The sequence below is a fragment of the Carex rostrata genome, chromosome 16 (genome assembly GCF_964058835.1).
Source record: "Carex rostrata chromosome 16, lpCarRost1.2, whole genome shotgun sequence".
NCBI classification, from domain to species: Eukaryota; Viridiplantae; Streptophyta; class Magnoliopsida; order Poales; family Cyperaceae; genus Carex; species Carex rostrata.
In genome coordinates, this window is record NC_135933.1 from 5,000,890 (window position 1) to 5,016,648 (window position 15,759).

The following is a 15,759-nucleotide window of genomic DNA, read 5'->3' on the forward strand; positions in this document are numbered from 1 at the left end:
ATTAATTATGTGTGTTGATTTTTATGCGTCTTGATCTTGAGTCTATTGAACTCTAGTTTTATAATTTCAGGTGAAAAAACATTGGTCGAAACATAAACAACATTAATAGTCTGAATTTAGAGTAAGGCTTGGGTGCTATGGATAGCATAAGGCAATCCGTGCTACGGTATTAAATATCTATTGTATAAACTTAAATTTTCGATCTAAGTAGTTCAGTAAATTGGTTATATAATGGTAATGAACTTTTAGAATACCAATTTTTACTATTTTTTATGATTTATGAAATATGACAAAAAATGACTTAAAAAATAAAAGAAAATTGACAATATTTTAGATCATTTTTTGTCATTTTTCGTAAATCATGAAAAATATTTTAAAAAAAATTCAAAAATAGTAAAAATTAACATTTTACAAGTTCATTATATAACCAATTTACTGAACTACTTAGATCGAAATTTTAAATTTATATGATATATTTTTGAGACCATTGTACGGATAACCTTATGTTATCCATAGAACCTAAGTTTTACTCCTGAATTGTCCTTGATCCCATCCAAATCCAGAAACCCAAATAAGTCCGATGCCACATGCCAGGTTAGAAAATACCAAAATAAACCTTACCTCAGAAGCCCAAATATTAGGACGACCCAAAATGTAGTCGGAAATTAACTAGTCTACACTGAAGGCCCAAATAAATGCATTAACAAAGCAAGCGCCTGTTTTTTTTGTGCATTTTTGCTTTTCCGACCTGACGAGTGACGAGTGACGAGTGACGACTGACGAGGGAACATTTTGCTCCAAATGCTCGCCAGGTTCAGCGCCATGACCGCTCTACTCTCGGTCGGTCTCCCTCCAGTGTTACGAACTCCAATTCCCTCCAGTAAAGTCTCTTTATTCCCTCCATTCGTTCGCTGTCGCTTCAAGCGCACTTTTAGGAGTATCTCCACTGACAATGGGGCCCCGGTGGTGGTGGTAGAAGACGGGAAGTACGGGAGGAAGCAGGTGATAAGCCTCACTCCTCAGTTGTACGAATATGTCTTGTCTAATGTCCGTGAACCTCAGGTCAGATTCCTTGTTTGCATTTCTCTGACGGTTGATTTTAAATTTTGTCTGCATATGATCGTATCAAGTAGATGCTTTAGGTGTTTTATTTATTTTAGGGGTTGGTTACGTGTATTATCTTTTTCTTTTCCAGAATTCTGATTGTATTTCTTAATTTAAAGATTCTACGTGAGCTTAGGGAAGAGACATCAACTATGCACGGGAGTCAAATGCAAGTATGAATTTTCCTTCCTTTCATCTCTTGATATTTTGTTAGAAGGAAATTTATTATTTTTAAAGAATGGTTCTTACTAAAGTGATTGGTATAATAACGTACTTTAATTTGAACAAAGAAAACAAATTAAAATTATCATGAACTCGTTTAACTTGTCTCGTAGGTGTCACCCGATCAGGCACAACTACTAGCAATGCTGGTGCAGATTATGGGAGCAAAAAAGTGCATTGAAGTTGGCATTTACACTGTATGATTTTGTTTCTTATTGCTCAAACCTGGTACTTCTGGTACCGAATTTAACTGGTATTGTGACAAGCTCGATCAGTCTCTGTATTGATGCTTTTGTCCAGAACTTAAACATATGTGAAAAGTCACAACAACTATTATTGTAATTTAGATCCAGCAGTAACACTGGACCCGCCTGGGCAGGCTTTATATGGCCCAGTATCAACTCCAGACACCCCAGCATGTGCCAGTAATGACTTCAAGAGGTATAGTACTCAGATATCAGATTGTAACGCTTCATAAAGGATCTTATTATGCCAGCGTCAGACCCACTTGATTGGATATACAAGCACAAATTAATATTGACAACTAATTTCAACTCTCATCTGATGTACAATGTAACATAATCCTATAATTTGCACTCTTCATCACTGTATGCTCATACCATACTGCTTTTCAACCCATCATTCAACTTTTGACCTACCAGGGCTTAATTTTATCACCTAAGCTACCAATATTTAGTAACATATGCATCTGATGTTTACTAATTTTAGGGTTACTCTTCGTTAGCCATTGCATTATCCCTTCCGGATTCAGGCCAGTTAGTTGCTTGTGAAAGAGATGCAAGATGTATTGAAGTTGCTAAGAAATTTTATAAACGAGCAGGCGTCTCACACAAGGTTGGTTGTAGTATCCGAGAGATGTTTCCTACTTTTTATTTGATTGAAGTACTCAGTATTTTATGATTTTTCTGTCCAAATAAAATATGTTATGCGCAGTTCTGTTGAATTGGTTAGTTGTTCTTTTACTCTTTGAATGTACTAGAAAGTTAGGTCTGGTGCCTATTTTATTTGATTTATGTGCATAATTAATTATTGTTTGATTTTGATCATCTTTAGGTCGATGTAAGGCATTCCTTAGCGGTTGATACACTAAAATCATTAATCCTTTGTGGTGAAGCCAACAGGTCAATTACACCTTAGTTCTGGATTGTTTGAAGATTGTAGTCTTTCTAAATTGCTCAATAACCAAATGCTTATTATCCCATTGTTTTGTAGTTATGATTTTGCATTTGTTGATGCTGACAAGAGATCCTACAATGAATATTTTGAACTTCTATTGCAGTTAGTAAGTTCCTTGTGAATTATCTTCTTAGTATTTGATATCTGGTACATGATATTTTCTGTATGAAGGTCAACCAGTTTCTAGAAGCAAGTCTTTAATTCCAAAGTGAATATCATGTAAATTTTATTATTCATTCTTGTTACTGTACTTAGACTTTATCTGTATTAGTCAAACTCATGTTAATATTCATACTACACAGGTGAGAACTGGTGGTGTAATAATCATGGATAATGTTCTTTGGCATGGAAAAGTTGCTGATCCTGGTGTAAGAAATTGGTGCCGCTGTTTAGTAAAACATATCATTTTTTAAACTAATATATGCTTTTGCTGTGAAGTAAACATATGTCACTTATCTTCAGGTTAACGATCCAAAAACTGTCAGTATAAGAAACTTTAACATGAAAATTCTGGAAGATAAACGTATCAGTATTAGTCTGGTAGGCTAATCTCTCTCTCCTCTCTTGCTTTCCCTCACACAAAACACACACATTGGACCCTGCACATCGCAGCTAAAATATTGACCACGGTAAATTTACAGGTTCCAATAGGCGATGGAATGACCATATGTCGAAAAATTGCTGATATTTCAGCCCAAGAATGAGGTTATGTGTGGCATCGTTTATCTCCATTGTGGTAACACTTTGGCTTGAAGCACCCAGAATGAATTCAATAGCCTGTCTTAAGAATCTTGTACCCTAACCATTGTTTGGTGCCGGTTTGGAACAGAACGCATGCCTCATGAGGCTTCGCCTGCTTCAGAATATGTAATCATGATTTACTGTGGGACTGGCTCTGTTTTATATCCCAAAAGAGAAGCTTGATGTTATAACCCAAATTGCAATGATCAATTGTGGTGTTTGCCCACTAGCGATTTGCAGGTACAGCCATAGTACACAATTAAGTGTAAAATGTTTACCACTTTTGTTCCTTTATCTATCAAGTAGTTTTTATTAACTCTTCTAGTTCCTTGCTCTATTGTTAAAATATTTTTCACTGACCGACATAATGTGTGTGTGTGTACAATTTTAAGTAATTAGATTTTTAGTACATACTGTCAAGCTCTGTCGGTAGGCTACGGGATAGTCTCCTAGCGTACATCGCTAGGAAACAACAGAGCTAGCTGGGAATATGATTATTCTGTGTTCAAGTATTTCTACTTTCTGTGGTGTTGATGTTTAGCTTACTGTTACTGTATGCAGAACTGTAGATGTAATTGTTTGACATTTCACTGTCAAACCTTTCAAAAAAGTATATACATATTTCTATTTTCTTTTGCTCAGTTTTGAACACATTGCTTCCGTTTATCTTTTGCAGAACATATTTTGTCATGCTTTCCGATTAGTAATTTTCTTGTGATAATCATGTCTTGTCATTGTAAAAGTTCAATATTTTGGTTCACTTAAGAAGCTTTATACTTTGAACTCGACAATAATAACACCACAAAATAGTAAGGAAAAAAGCCTTAATTTAAAAAAAAAAAAAAAATCTAAGATGCAACACTTTAATCATATGGGTCGCTGCTTCTGCACTCTTCTCCAACCATGCTCCAACTCATCAAAGGCCTGTGTACAATTCCCAATTCAACATACACCATTTCTTAGCAAATAACACAGGCTACACAGCTATTAGGGTTTTCTTCCATGCTGTGCACAGAGTAGAGTGTGGTCATGTGAGGGTTTTATGCCTTGTAAGCATCGATCATCTCAGCAATTGGCTTATTATTAGCCTTATCTTTTTTTTTTCTTTTTTTTAACTAACTCTAAGATGCAACACATTAAATCATGCCAATGGATAACCACTGGCCAATTTCTCCATACTTATATGGCCGCTGCCCACCCACTCTTCTCCAACCATGCTCCTATAACTCAACAAGGCCTATGTACAATTCCCAATTCAACATGCACAGTCTCTTAGCAAATAACACAGCTAGCAGGGTTTTCTTCCATGCTGCGAATATAGTAGGGGGTGGTCATGTGAGGGTTGTATGGCTTGTAAACACCGATATAAGTATGGAGAAAATTTGATTGTAATTTCTCTTCTTTTACCTTTGATTTCTTGTGGGCTAAAGCTCAGGACATCTAGGCTGATTTGATTTTTGGTTTTGGTTGAAAACTTAAAACCTTAGGATTCTCTTGGTAGTTGGTACTGAGTTCAAATTCTTGCCATACCGATGGATAGCTATATGTTTCCTTGTTGATACCTTTTGTGTTACTATGTAAAACTGGTATTGAATTTTTGTGAACCTCTCAAACACTTACTGATATGATATATTGGTTGTTCCAGGGACTTGTGTACAACTAAAAGAATATAAAGGGTGAGAGTTGCAAATTTATCGAAGTTGGTAATTAGATTATGTCAGAAAGACTAAATTGCATAAAGTAACATTTGATCAAACAATGAAGTTTGACACCATGTCTCACAGATATATTCAAAGCCAATTTATCCATTTCAAAGAAAGAAAACAAAGATGCCTGGATCACATTTTTTGTATATTGGATTCTGTATATATGTTAGTAATTAAATTTGTTAATTGTATAAATATTTGGTAATGACTTAACAAGTTTACTATGAGAAAATTATATTGTTGGCCATAATGATCGAATATTCGAATTATATCCGTATTTGTATCCGATAATATCCAATTCATATTCGTATCAGTTTAATATCTAATCCATATCTATATCTGTTTAACATTTGATCCGTATCAGTATCCAAAAAATAATGATCCGTATCAGTATCAGTATCTGAAAAATAAATACAAATATAGATATAATTTTACCCCTATCCGATACGTTTGCTCCCTTCGTACATCTCTTGGAAACAACAAAGGTAGCTGGGAATATGATTGTCATGTGTTCAAGTATTTTTACCTTCTTTTGCTCAATTTTGAACACATTGTTTCCGTTTATCTTTTGCAGAAAAAATATTGTCATGATTTCCATATAAGTAGATTTCCTGCGACAATCATATCTTGCTGATTGTGAAAGTTCCATATATAGGTTCATTTTAGGAAGCACTATACTTTTCAACTCGACAATAATTGTCAACTGAGTCATCAACTTGACATATGTTGCAAACAATAAACCTCTTTGGTGGGAATGTAGCTTTTTAGTTTTAATATGCTCGATGTATGTAGGGGTGCAAACGGATCGGATAGTGCTACAATCATATCCGTATCCGTATTTTTTTTTTTGAATACAGATACGGATCGGATATTATACGGATACGGATTGAATATTTTTCGGATACGAATACAAATACGGATATAATTCAGATTCTTAATTCAAAATACATGTGTTATGTCATTACAAAATATATATAGTCATAATTAAAATTCATCAATTCACCGACTATATCTAATTAACTAAAATTCACCAACATAACTATAATTTGAATCAAAATATACCAACACAAAAGACTCTCTAAACATATATAATTCTAAAATAAAAAAGAGATGCTGCACAATCTGAAATTAAAATACTAATTGAAATTAATATTTGATTTTCAAAATAATCGAATAAAAAATATATCATTTAAGAAATTGAATTGAAAAGATAGTTTGAACGAGATGTATAAATTTTTTTAAAATTTATATTCTGACTTTTCTATTAATCTGAAAAAGGTTAATTAATTAACTTTATTTCAAATTATATACATGACTAAAAATGTTAGTTAATTAACTTTATTTCAAACTATATACATGACTAAAGATTAATTAATTTCTGTCTGTTTCTGCAACAATAAATAGAGCCTCCGCCCCAAGTCTCAAAGTCGAACCCTCGCGCAGAAAAGATAAATCGAAGGTTTAATTAAAAAAAAATTTTTACCGGGTCCATTACACACGGATATCCGTTTAATTAAAAATTACACACGGATATCCGTTTAATTAAAAATTACGGATACGGATATTATCCGTATCCGTATCCGCAAATTAATTCATAATGACAATACAGATACCATGTTACTCTTTCTGCTTCATTACTTTTGCCAAAATTTATCTCCTACAGTTTAACACACAAATAAATTAATATAATACCACCACAAAATAGTAAGCGAAAAAAAAAAGCCCTATACTTTGTACAAACTCTAAGATATAGCACCATTGACTACTACTACTATATAACCAAGTCCGACTTCTCCGTAATTATACAGATCACCATCTCTCCAGTCTTCTTGAACCACGCTCATATGACTCAACAAGGCTTATGTGCAATTCCCAATTCATCATGCATCATCTCTTAGCAAATAACACAGCTATTAGGATTTTCTTCCATGCTTTGCACATAGTAGTGTGTGGTCATGTAAGGGTTGTATGCCTTGTAAGCCTCGATCAACTCAGCAACTTGCTTATTAGCATCCTTTTTATCGTCATCTTTCTTGGAATCTTCCTTCTTCTTGCCCTCATCTTTCTTTTTCTCTGGCTCTTTTGCGGATCCCACTAATAAGATTTCAGGATTCCACTGTTTTCTTAGTTTGGAAACTAATTCGACCGGGTCAACAGAGCCGATCACTGTGAGTTTCTTATCTTTCATGTCCATTGAAATGGAATCGATTCCTGTTGCAAATTAGAGGACAAAAGTCATCAGTTACATAGCAACAATAATTCTTTAGTTAATTAATAGAGAAACAGAATTATTACAAGGAAAAACCCTGATCAATTGTCCAATTAAAGGTGGAGTTGTAATTATCACAATACACAAATTAATTTATGCAAATTTGGTTAGTTTGGTTAGTGTTGATCAGGGGTCTGCTAAGTCACTACTGAGCTAATTGGTTTATTGCAACTTCAGAATATTAGCAATTGTATTGTTGATTATTTCATTTATCAAAGTTATAAAAAAAAAATAACGGCAAAAGGTGATTCACACCTTCGAGACCGGAGACAGATTTCATCGCCTTCTTCTTTTCTCTGTCATCATGTAGATCCAATTTTAACACAATCTTCTGCTCCAAAAAGACAAATCAGTAAAACATTAGAAGATTGCAAAAAAAATTAAACTAGTTCACAAATATGAGATTTGCATAAGATATATCGCTCAATAAAATTCCAATACTAGTTTGCCTCAACCCAAATTTTAAATTTTCTCTTAAATGGGACACAGTAGTAACTAAATGGGGATTTTTGATTGAAATGGACATTAAAATCAAAATCAAAAGTCTAGACCCGAAACCCCATCAGTTCTGATCCCTATTCCAACAAACCGCCCAATTCAAAAATCGATCTACCAAACCCTCTAAAAATAAAATCAAGAAAACAAAAATCATACCTTCATGTCCGACATGTTTCCTTTGTAGCAAGAGCTCAAACACAGAGACAAGCTGGTGGTAAACGAGAGGCACAGAGAGATTATAAGAAGAGAATAGAAAAGTCTGGAAGAAGAGAAGGAAGACTTCTAGAGGAGACTAAGGAGAGAACTGAGAGAATGGAAATGAGTGGTGGTAGGAGTGGAGCAGGTGGTGAATTTATATGGCAACCGACTTGGACCGATGACGAATTGAGGTGTTGGTGAGGTGAGGTCACGTTGGAAGGGTCGAAAAGAAGACCAAAAGTGTGGTTAGGACTTAGGAAGGTGAGCGGATGCATCCTTTTTTGTTTTGTTTTTCATTTCCATCTCCATCGGAAATAATAGTGAAAACACGGCTTCCATTTTGTTTGCGAAACGGAGATCACAAGTTGAATAGTGAACTAGTGAACTAGTGAAGCTAGGAAATATCTTAAATCCAATTTTTTACATGCATAAAATTCAGGGAAAGCATTATGTATTTGCTGTATTCCACATCAGCATGGTGTTTTTCGAAAGAACTATAATATTAGCCCTTTTCAATTCTTTTTTTTCTTTTGTTCTAAATAACAAACCTTTCAAAAAAGAGTTGTTAATACTGATAAGATAAGAACCAAAAAAAAAAAAAAAATACTGATAAGATAAAAAAGATAAAAGAAGAAAAAGAAGAAGGCGACAATTACATACCTAATTCTTAATTTTACTCAGTATTGTTGATTTTGAGTACAGAATGACTATAACACCAACGATAAATCTATTATTATTTGAATTTTGAATCTAGCTAATACACTTATATAGTTATATCAGAACTTCACCACCAAGTGCTCATAAGTTACAAGTTAAATATCATTTTTTTAAAGTTTAAATAGTCAATTCAAACAGTTCAACATAATATCCATGTTAAAATGTGTCTGGATATCAAATTTTATATTTTTGAAATTTTTACACTTTTTTAGATAAATAGAAAATTCACTGATTCAAAAGATTTTGGACCATAAAAAACAATAATTTTGTATCTATCTAAAAAATAGTAAAAGAATTCAAAAGAATGTTGGTCTCCAAGCACATATTAACAGCGGCGAAACTAGAAAATTAAGATTAGGGGGCTAAATAAATTATTGTTGTGTAATTTTATTTTACAAGGGGGCTGATATGTTTAGTACTTATATAAATTATAAAATATGAAGAACTAAAATATTAATTTTTAATTTATGGGGGTGACTAAGCCACCCCTTAACAGCACTATGTTCCACCACTGCATATTAACATGGAAATCATGTCGAACGGTTTGGATCAACTATTTGAACTTTGAAAACTGATATTTGACTTGTAACTACTTAGTGGTGAAGTTCTTAGATAAGCGTATTAGTCAGACTGTTGAATATTTTATTGAATATTATTTTCTATTTTTATTTTTATTTTTGAGAGAAATTTTATATTTTTATTCATAATATTAATTGTTTTCGAGGAACATACTATTTTTTTCATAAATTATCAATATTTTTCATTAATATTTTAAATTATGGAATTCACGACAAGTCTCAATTTTTTCATTTTGTCCTTATAATAACCGATACATCTAAATATATAACAATTTGTATTATTTGAATCTCTTTAGTGTAATTTGTGTAAGATTAGTACTATTTGCGACCACAGAGGTCCGGCACAATTGTAGCTACAGACAATTAGAATTATAAATTTATTATTGATCATTTTTTATTAGAGAGTTTCATTCCTACCAATAAGTAGAGATACAGGTTTCCTAAAGCTTTCATGCAAATAAATAAATAGAGACTGAGAAGAGAATCCCTAAAGTAATTAGAATGATACCACATGTTTATTATTTTTTAGAATGACAACTTGCATATTTTGTGACTAAACTAATTAGATCATAATATTGAAGTGATATGCATATTTTACTATAAATTATCAACTGAAGACATCTTGGCAAAGAGAAAGTATCTGCAAACCATCATTTAAAATTAAACATACGTATAAATGTTATACTAAAATTTCGTCATATAACTTTATTAAAATTAAATATCAGCGAAAAGTAACCTAATCTATACATGATTTTTTTTTTTAAATTAGTGGCTTTAATATCTACCAATAATTTGATTGATAAAAAATATATTTACAATTAATCAAGTGACTCTAATTTCTAAATCTACTCTTTTATTCTCACAAAATTCTCAAAATTACTCGAAATTATTCTAATCACTCTCTAAAATCCTAGATCTACTCTTCTAATCTCACTTATATACACTCCTCATCACAATAATACCTTAGTCCCATCTTGCTCTACGACCACATTGTTGGGACCGACGAAAACCATCGTCGACCATCGCAGGACCATCTGTGTTGAATATAAATCTGAACAGTGAAAGCGTACCCTAATCCTTAATTATCTTGTGCGTGAGAGCGCCACCAATTTGGTTCTTCCAGAATAGCAATGCCCTTTAGAGAGTCTCATTTGTTCTGCCTTCTTCAAAGCCTCTCACACTCTCATCTAATGGGATAATGAGAAATGAATTTATGAATAGCCTTATATTATGGGAACCAAATCTTTATATACAAACAAAAGAATTCCTTGGTTGTCCAAATATTATAATTATTCAATTCAATCCATTATTAAAATGAATTAACCTCTTTTAAGTTCTACACACTAAAAGTCCACACCCTATATTACACATTAATGCTTAATAAATAATAAACTGCATATGATAACTTTCAATTGAACATAAAATTGACAGTATACAATACATAATTATTTTATATATTAGTTAAACGTTGGATTAATGATCCAACACGCATTTGTTATTTCGACCACCGCCGCACTCTGACGACTGTATCTACTCACAATCGCGCTCCGATCAAAATGATGCTTCAAACTTCAATGATACTGCGCTTTCAATTCCGTTATACTCAGCTCCCTCCCATCTCTCTCATTCTCCTCTCCGCTTCGAAGAGGTAGTGCCGAGAGAGGGGACAATATTATTATCAGAGGTGAAACTTAGATTCTAAATACGAGGGGGTGGAATGGAGAGGTGAAAGGTGGAAGAGAGAGGTTGACAGCTGTTCTAGAGTTTTATCTCATTTTTTTTTTTTTTGAAGAGCCTTATACTAAGTATTTTTTTTTTTTTTAAAACTTGGTAGTAGCTACCATGGTTCGTGAAAGGGAATCGAACTCTCGACTTTTGAGTATAACAACTCTATGATATTTTCCTAGCCAATTGTGCTATCTCCCCTTTCTCTTATACTAAGTATTTTCAAAAGAGACCTACATGCAATGCTTGTGAAAGTAAAATCTAGATATCTTATATTTGACCTTAAGATAAATTCTCGCACCAGAAAATTGTCAAAATTCAGAATTATACAATTAATTAGAGTGACTTCATAAAATACTCTCAGTACTTGACAATGTGTGTCATGGATGGATACACCGATGGATTTAATTGACATGAATTTTTTGCCTCAATTGACTGGAATTTCATGCTCACATGTGAATAGGAGATTTTGATTTCGACATTTGCATGTCTCATTTAATCAGTGTTTTTTTTTAAGAAATAAAGCTCCTATATTATTGAACTTTTCTAAAATTAGTTTTTTTTTTTTTTTTTTAATCTTTTGCTGAAAACCGTAAGTTGTCGAGCATTTCTAATTGAAACACTGCATCTTTTAGCATGATCTAAAACTGACAAAAAATAACAAAGCCTAATTATTTTTAGATAAATTCATATATGATATTAGTTATATATAACTTTGCAGATTTATAAATTAAATACAAAAATTTTAGATATTTCGTCTTTCGTGATTAGTAGAAAACATTTTGTTGACTGCGTACTTCTGTCCTTTTTCTATTCATGTATGTTTTTTTTCCCTCGTCGAATTCTCTCAGGTTAAATATTTGATTATTCCATCTCTTTTTTTTCTAACACACTCAAAATAATATATAGTTATCCACTATCGTATTTATTCTGACCCTCTCTAACCAAATATGGGTTTCACTCTATTTATAATTATTTAGTTAGATTCATATAAATATTGTTCCATCACTATATAAATGCTCTACAGTTAAACATATTTATTAGTCTAATTATTCAACAATTTTTTTTAATAATGTGAGATTCAAAGCATTCAACTATTTTTAATATCCACTAGAAATTTTCAATTCGGATTTTAAATTTGTGATCTCTCACATAGAAAGTATTGCCTGTCACTAAACTAAAGACTAGTTTTTACTTATTCAACAATTATCATAAAAAAGAAAATTCATATAAGTTTAAACTTTTAAGTATTATAAACAAGTTGACCTTAAAGTTTATGGCGAATTTCTGTAAAGAAATTCAAGATCTGAAAGTTCGAGTTTGGAAACTTTATTAATATATTTCTCATCATAATGGCTTTACTAGCAAAAGGGGATTTTTTTTTTTCTTGTCTATACAAAAAAGATAGCTGTGTGATAAGGTGTACATATCCATTCAGATATGAAATGGAGAGATCTATTCCCCACTAATCCCTGGCGCCCGCCACGGAGTCAGTCAACAACGACTTCAGGTTCTCGACTTATTTTAGCTTGTGGAACAAGATCTGGTCTTGCCATCATTTATTCGTTAAAAAAATAACAAAAAGAAATTCTGATTATTTTAGCTAGTGGAACAAGATCTGGTCTTACCATCATTTATTCGTTAAAAAAATAACAAAAAGAAATTCTGATTATTTTAGCTAGTGGAACAAGAACTGGTCTTACCATCATTTATTCGTTAAAAAAATAACAAAAAGAGATTCTGACACACCGTGAAGACCCCGCTGAGATCTCCTGTTAAAGTGTTGCACTCTGAATAGCGCATACGATCCATTCAACATTAATCACAAAGCTTCAATTACATCTGATTCATTTTAATAGACTCTGGTCCGTTCAAAATTAATCACACAGCTTCAATTACATCTGATTCGTTTTAATAGATTATATTGATATAAAAGAAATATCAAACTTCCACCCATCATAAATTTGGTAATACAGTATATGAAAAATAGAAAGGTCACCTGGATAAATAGTTCAAGTGGGGGAGTATTAAAATAATTTGGATGGTTCTAAATTAATCAGATTTAAATTCGGGTCAATTGCGTCATGCGTTGAATTATCCTTCAAATATTCCCCAAGAAAACAAGAGATGTCGTTACCATTAGCCAAGAGCCAGGTCTGATAGGTCTGATTGCATCATGCGTTGTATTTTTTTGACTCGTAGACGCATGCCATTGACAGCAGAAATGAAGATGTAACAGTTGATAATTGCAATATTGTCGTATATTAGATATTTTTTGCTGGACGGGTATTATGATGCCAATTGTCAAATATAATTCCCCGTCTAATTGAAATAAATTAAATTATACCGCATGCAAAATCAAATTGTTTCTATCTTCTTCTTTTTTATAAAAAAAATTGATACAATATAAAATAACAGTCTAACTTGTTATAGAAAATCATATTAGTTCTTCAACAATGATTGACGCGGTCTTGTGTGGCAGTCTCATCTAGTGCATCATTATTTTTGTAAGGACATAGAAAAAGACTGTTGACAAGCTCACAGACTTTTCACAACTGGATGATAACAATGACACAGCTGACTCGGATAAGTTCATTCATTTAGGACCTGTTCGGCCAGATCACTATTCACGTGGGAAAAAAAAAATTCAGTTGAACAGACCAGATCATTATTTTTTTTTTTCCACAGTTTAACTGAATTTTTTTTTTCCTACGGGAACAGTGTTTTTCAGTTCAAATCCTGTGCCCGCGCCCATTCTCATTTGTCGGCCGAACAGGCCCTTAGATGTCAGGAATGTTAATTGTATATCTACAAGAACCTGTTTTTAAGATGAGAATAAAAAAAAAAACTATTGTTGAGAGTAAAATTGCGTAGTTAGTTGTTACCGGATTCAAAAGAGCACCCTTCTATTCTTTCATTCGAACAGTTAAAAATTAATCAAACAGCTTCAATTTTTTTTCTTTTATATCAATATAATATATTAAAACGAATCAAATGTAATTGAAGCCGTGTGATTAATTTTGCGAATGGAAGAATAGGAGGATGGTTTTTTTTCTTAAGAAAATGAGCAGATTTGAATCTGTTATTACCGACATAAATATTAGCGGAAAATCAACACTGCCAAGTAATTTTACCATCACATTTAAAGTAGATTATTGTAGAAACGCTTTGAGAAAATCATACTTGTTGAGTTTTATAACTATTTTTTGTGAGTTGAAGGGTTATGGTACACCTTAATATTTTTATAATTTTCGAAAATTGAATCTATATTTCTCTGAAGGAAGACGAGAGCTCGTGCCACTGCACTAAATCCGTTGTTTATGAATCTTATAACTTAATTTATCATGTTGCGTATAATAATGATTATGTCATTTTCTTTGCTCTTTTTATCCTTAATAATCTTTAAAAATATAAATTAATTTGAAGTTCAACATTATACATGATCCATATTATCCACATATTCTTTATAATATAATTAAATTTTATGCGGGTCTCATCGTTAATACCATTGAATTTGGATCGACTGTTTGGACTTTGAAAACTTTGAAAATACCGATCGTTGAATGCCTACCGTTGAACGAAAACTTAAACTGAATTTTTAAGACACTAAACGAGGGTTCCAATACCTCATATTTTATATCTTCATTTTCATATATATTATATTATATATACATATATATACATATATTATATTATATATACATATACATATACATATACATATATTATATTATATTATTTTTTTACCGCCGTAAAAAATCCGGCATGAAAAATGTTGATCCGGATTATTTGTAGCAGTCTTTCGAATAAATCAAATTATATAGTATTCCATCTATTTTTTAAAAAATATATTAAATATTTGTAATACTTCAATACAAAAAATAAATAAATTATAAATAAAAACTGAAAAAAAAATTTCCTAAAAAAAAAAATCCTAAATCCGGAAAAAATTATTCCGGATTTAGCAAAAAAAGAAAAAGAAATCCTAAATCCGGAAAAAATTATTTCGGATTTAGGATCCAATTTCTGGAAATTGGTATTGAAACCGGAAATTTTTTTTCCGGTTTGGATAGTTTTGGAAAAAAAACAAGCGGTTTAGTTAGTTTTTTAAATTTATATATTTTTTTGGAAATAAATAAAAAAATCGGAAATGAAAATATACTGATCAGGAATTTAGAGTGCATATTGAGAATGAGGCTATTATACTATGCACAATCCATATTGGTCCATACTACATATCAATATTTTAATTTTCAAACTGTAAACAATCAATATGAATTGTTTAACATGATTTTTGTATGATAATATACTTCTTGATCAAATTTTATCTTTTTTTTTAATTTTTTTTTACCATCTATAGATAAGTAGAAAATCACTTGATTTGAAAATTCTAGATCATTCAAAAGTAGTTATTTTTTTACTCATCTTGAAAAATAAAAACATGTAAAATCAAGTCCGTAAATACATATTTATATGTAAATTATGTTGAAAATTTAAACTTTGAAAATTAAAATATTAATCCGTAGTATGATCTAATGCCGCGCTATGCACAATACCTTATACTCACACTTGATAAAATTAGAACAATTAGAAAGCGGATACAAAAGTTATATGGCCCTTTTAGCCCTAACCAAGAGAGTTGTAAATCTATTTTGCCAGGTGTCGGTGAGAGCCGAACTAAGAAATCTATGTTACTGCACTGAGTATTCTTGATGGAAGCGTATCCTCTGCGGAGTCAATCTCTGCGGAGCTGTGCAGAGCTTTTAATTTGGTCCGTTTGTTTCGGATCGGACAGATCAAATCA

At 31.9% G+C, this 15,759-nt stretch overlaps 2 protein-coding genes across 2 annotated transcripts; one reads left to right on the top strand and one right to left on the bottom strand.

Moving 5' to 3' along the window:
* The first annotated feature begins 753 nt into the window (after nucleotides 1–753).
* Nucleotides 754–3,776, top strand: LOC144567309 (uncharacterized). Its single transcript, XM_078317410.1, has 9 exons — nucleotides 754–1,062; nucleotides 1,224–1,277; nucleotides 1,440–1,523; nucleotides 2,056–2,181; nucleotides 2,401–2,468; nucleotides 2,560–2,629; nucleotides 2,826–2,891; nucleotides 2,986–3,063; nucleotides 3,165–3,776. Exons 1-9 carry the CDS (start codon nucleotides 802–804, stop codon nucleotides 3,225–3,227), a joined length of 870 nt encoding a protein of 289 aa, XP_078173536.1. The 5' UTR covers nucleotides 754–801; the 3' UTR covers nucleotides 3,228–3,776.
* Nucleotides 3,777–6,628: 2,852 nt separating this feature from the next.
* LOC144567698 (heavy metal-associated isoprenylated plant protein 39-like) lies at nucleotides 6,629–8,051 on the bottom strand. Its single transcript, XM_078317863.1, has 3 exons — nucleotides 7,894–8,051; nucleotides 7,495–7,570; nucleotides 6,629–7,181 (listed from the first exon to the last, which is right to left on the bottom strand). The coding sequence occupies exons 1-3, from the start codon at nucleotides 7,906–7,908 to the stop codon at nucleotides 6,865–6,867; spliced, it is 408 nt and encodes a 135-aa protein (XP_078173989.1). The 5' UTR covers nucleotides 7,909–8,051; the 3' UTR covers nucleotides 6,629–6,864.
* Nucleotides 8,052–15,759: the final 7,708 nt, after the last annotated feature.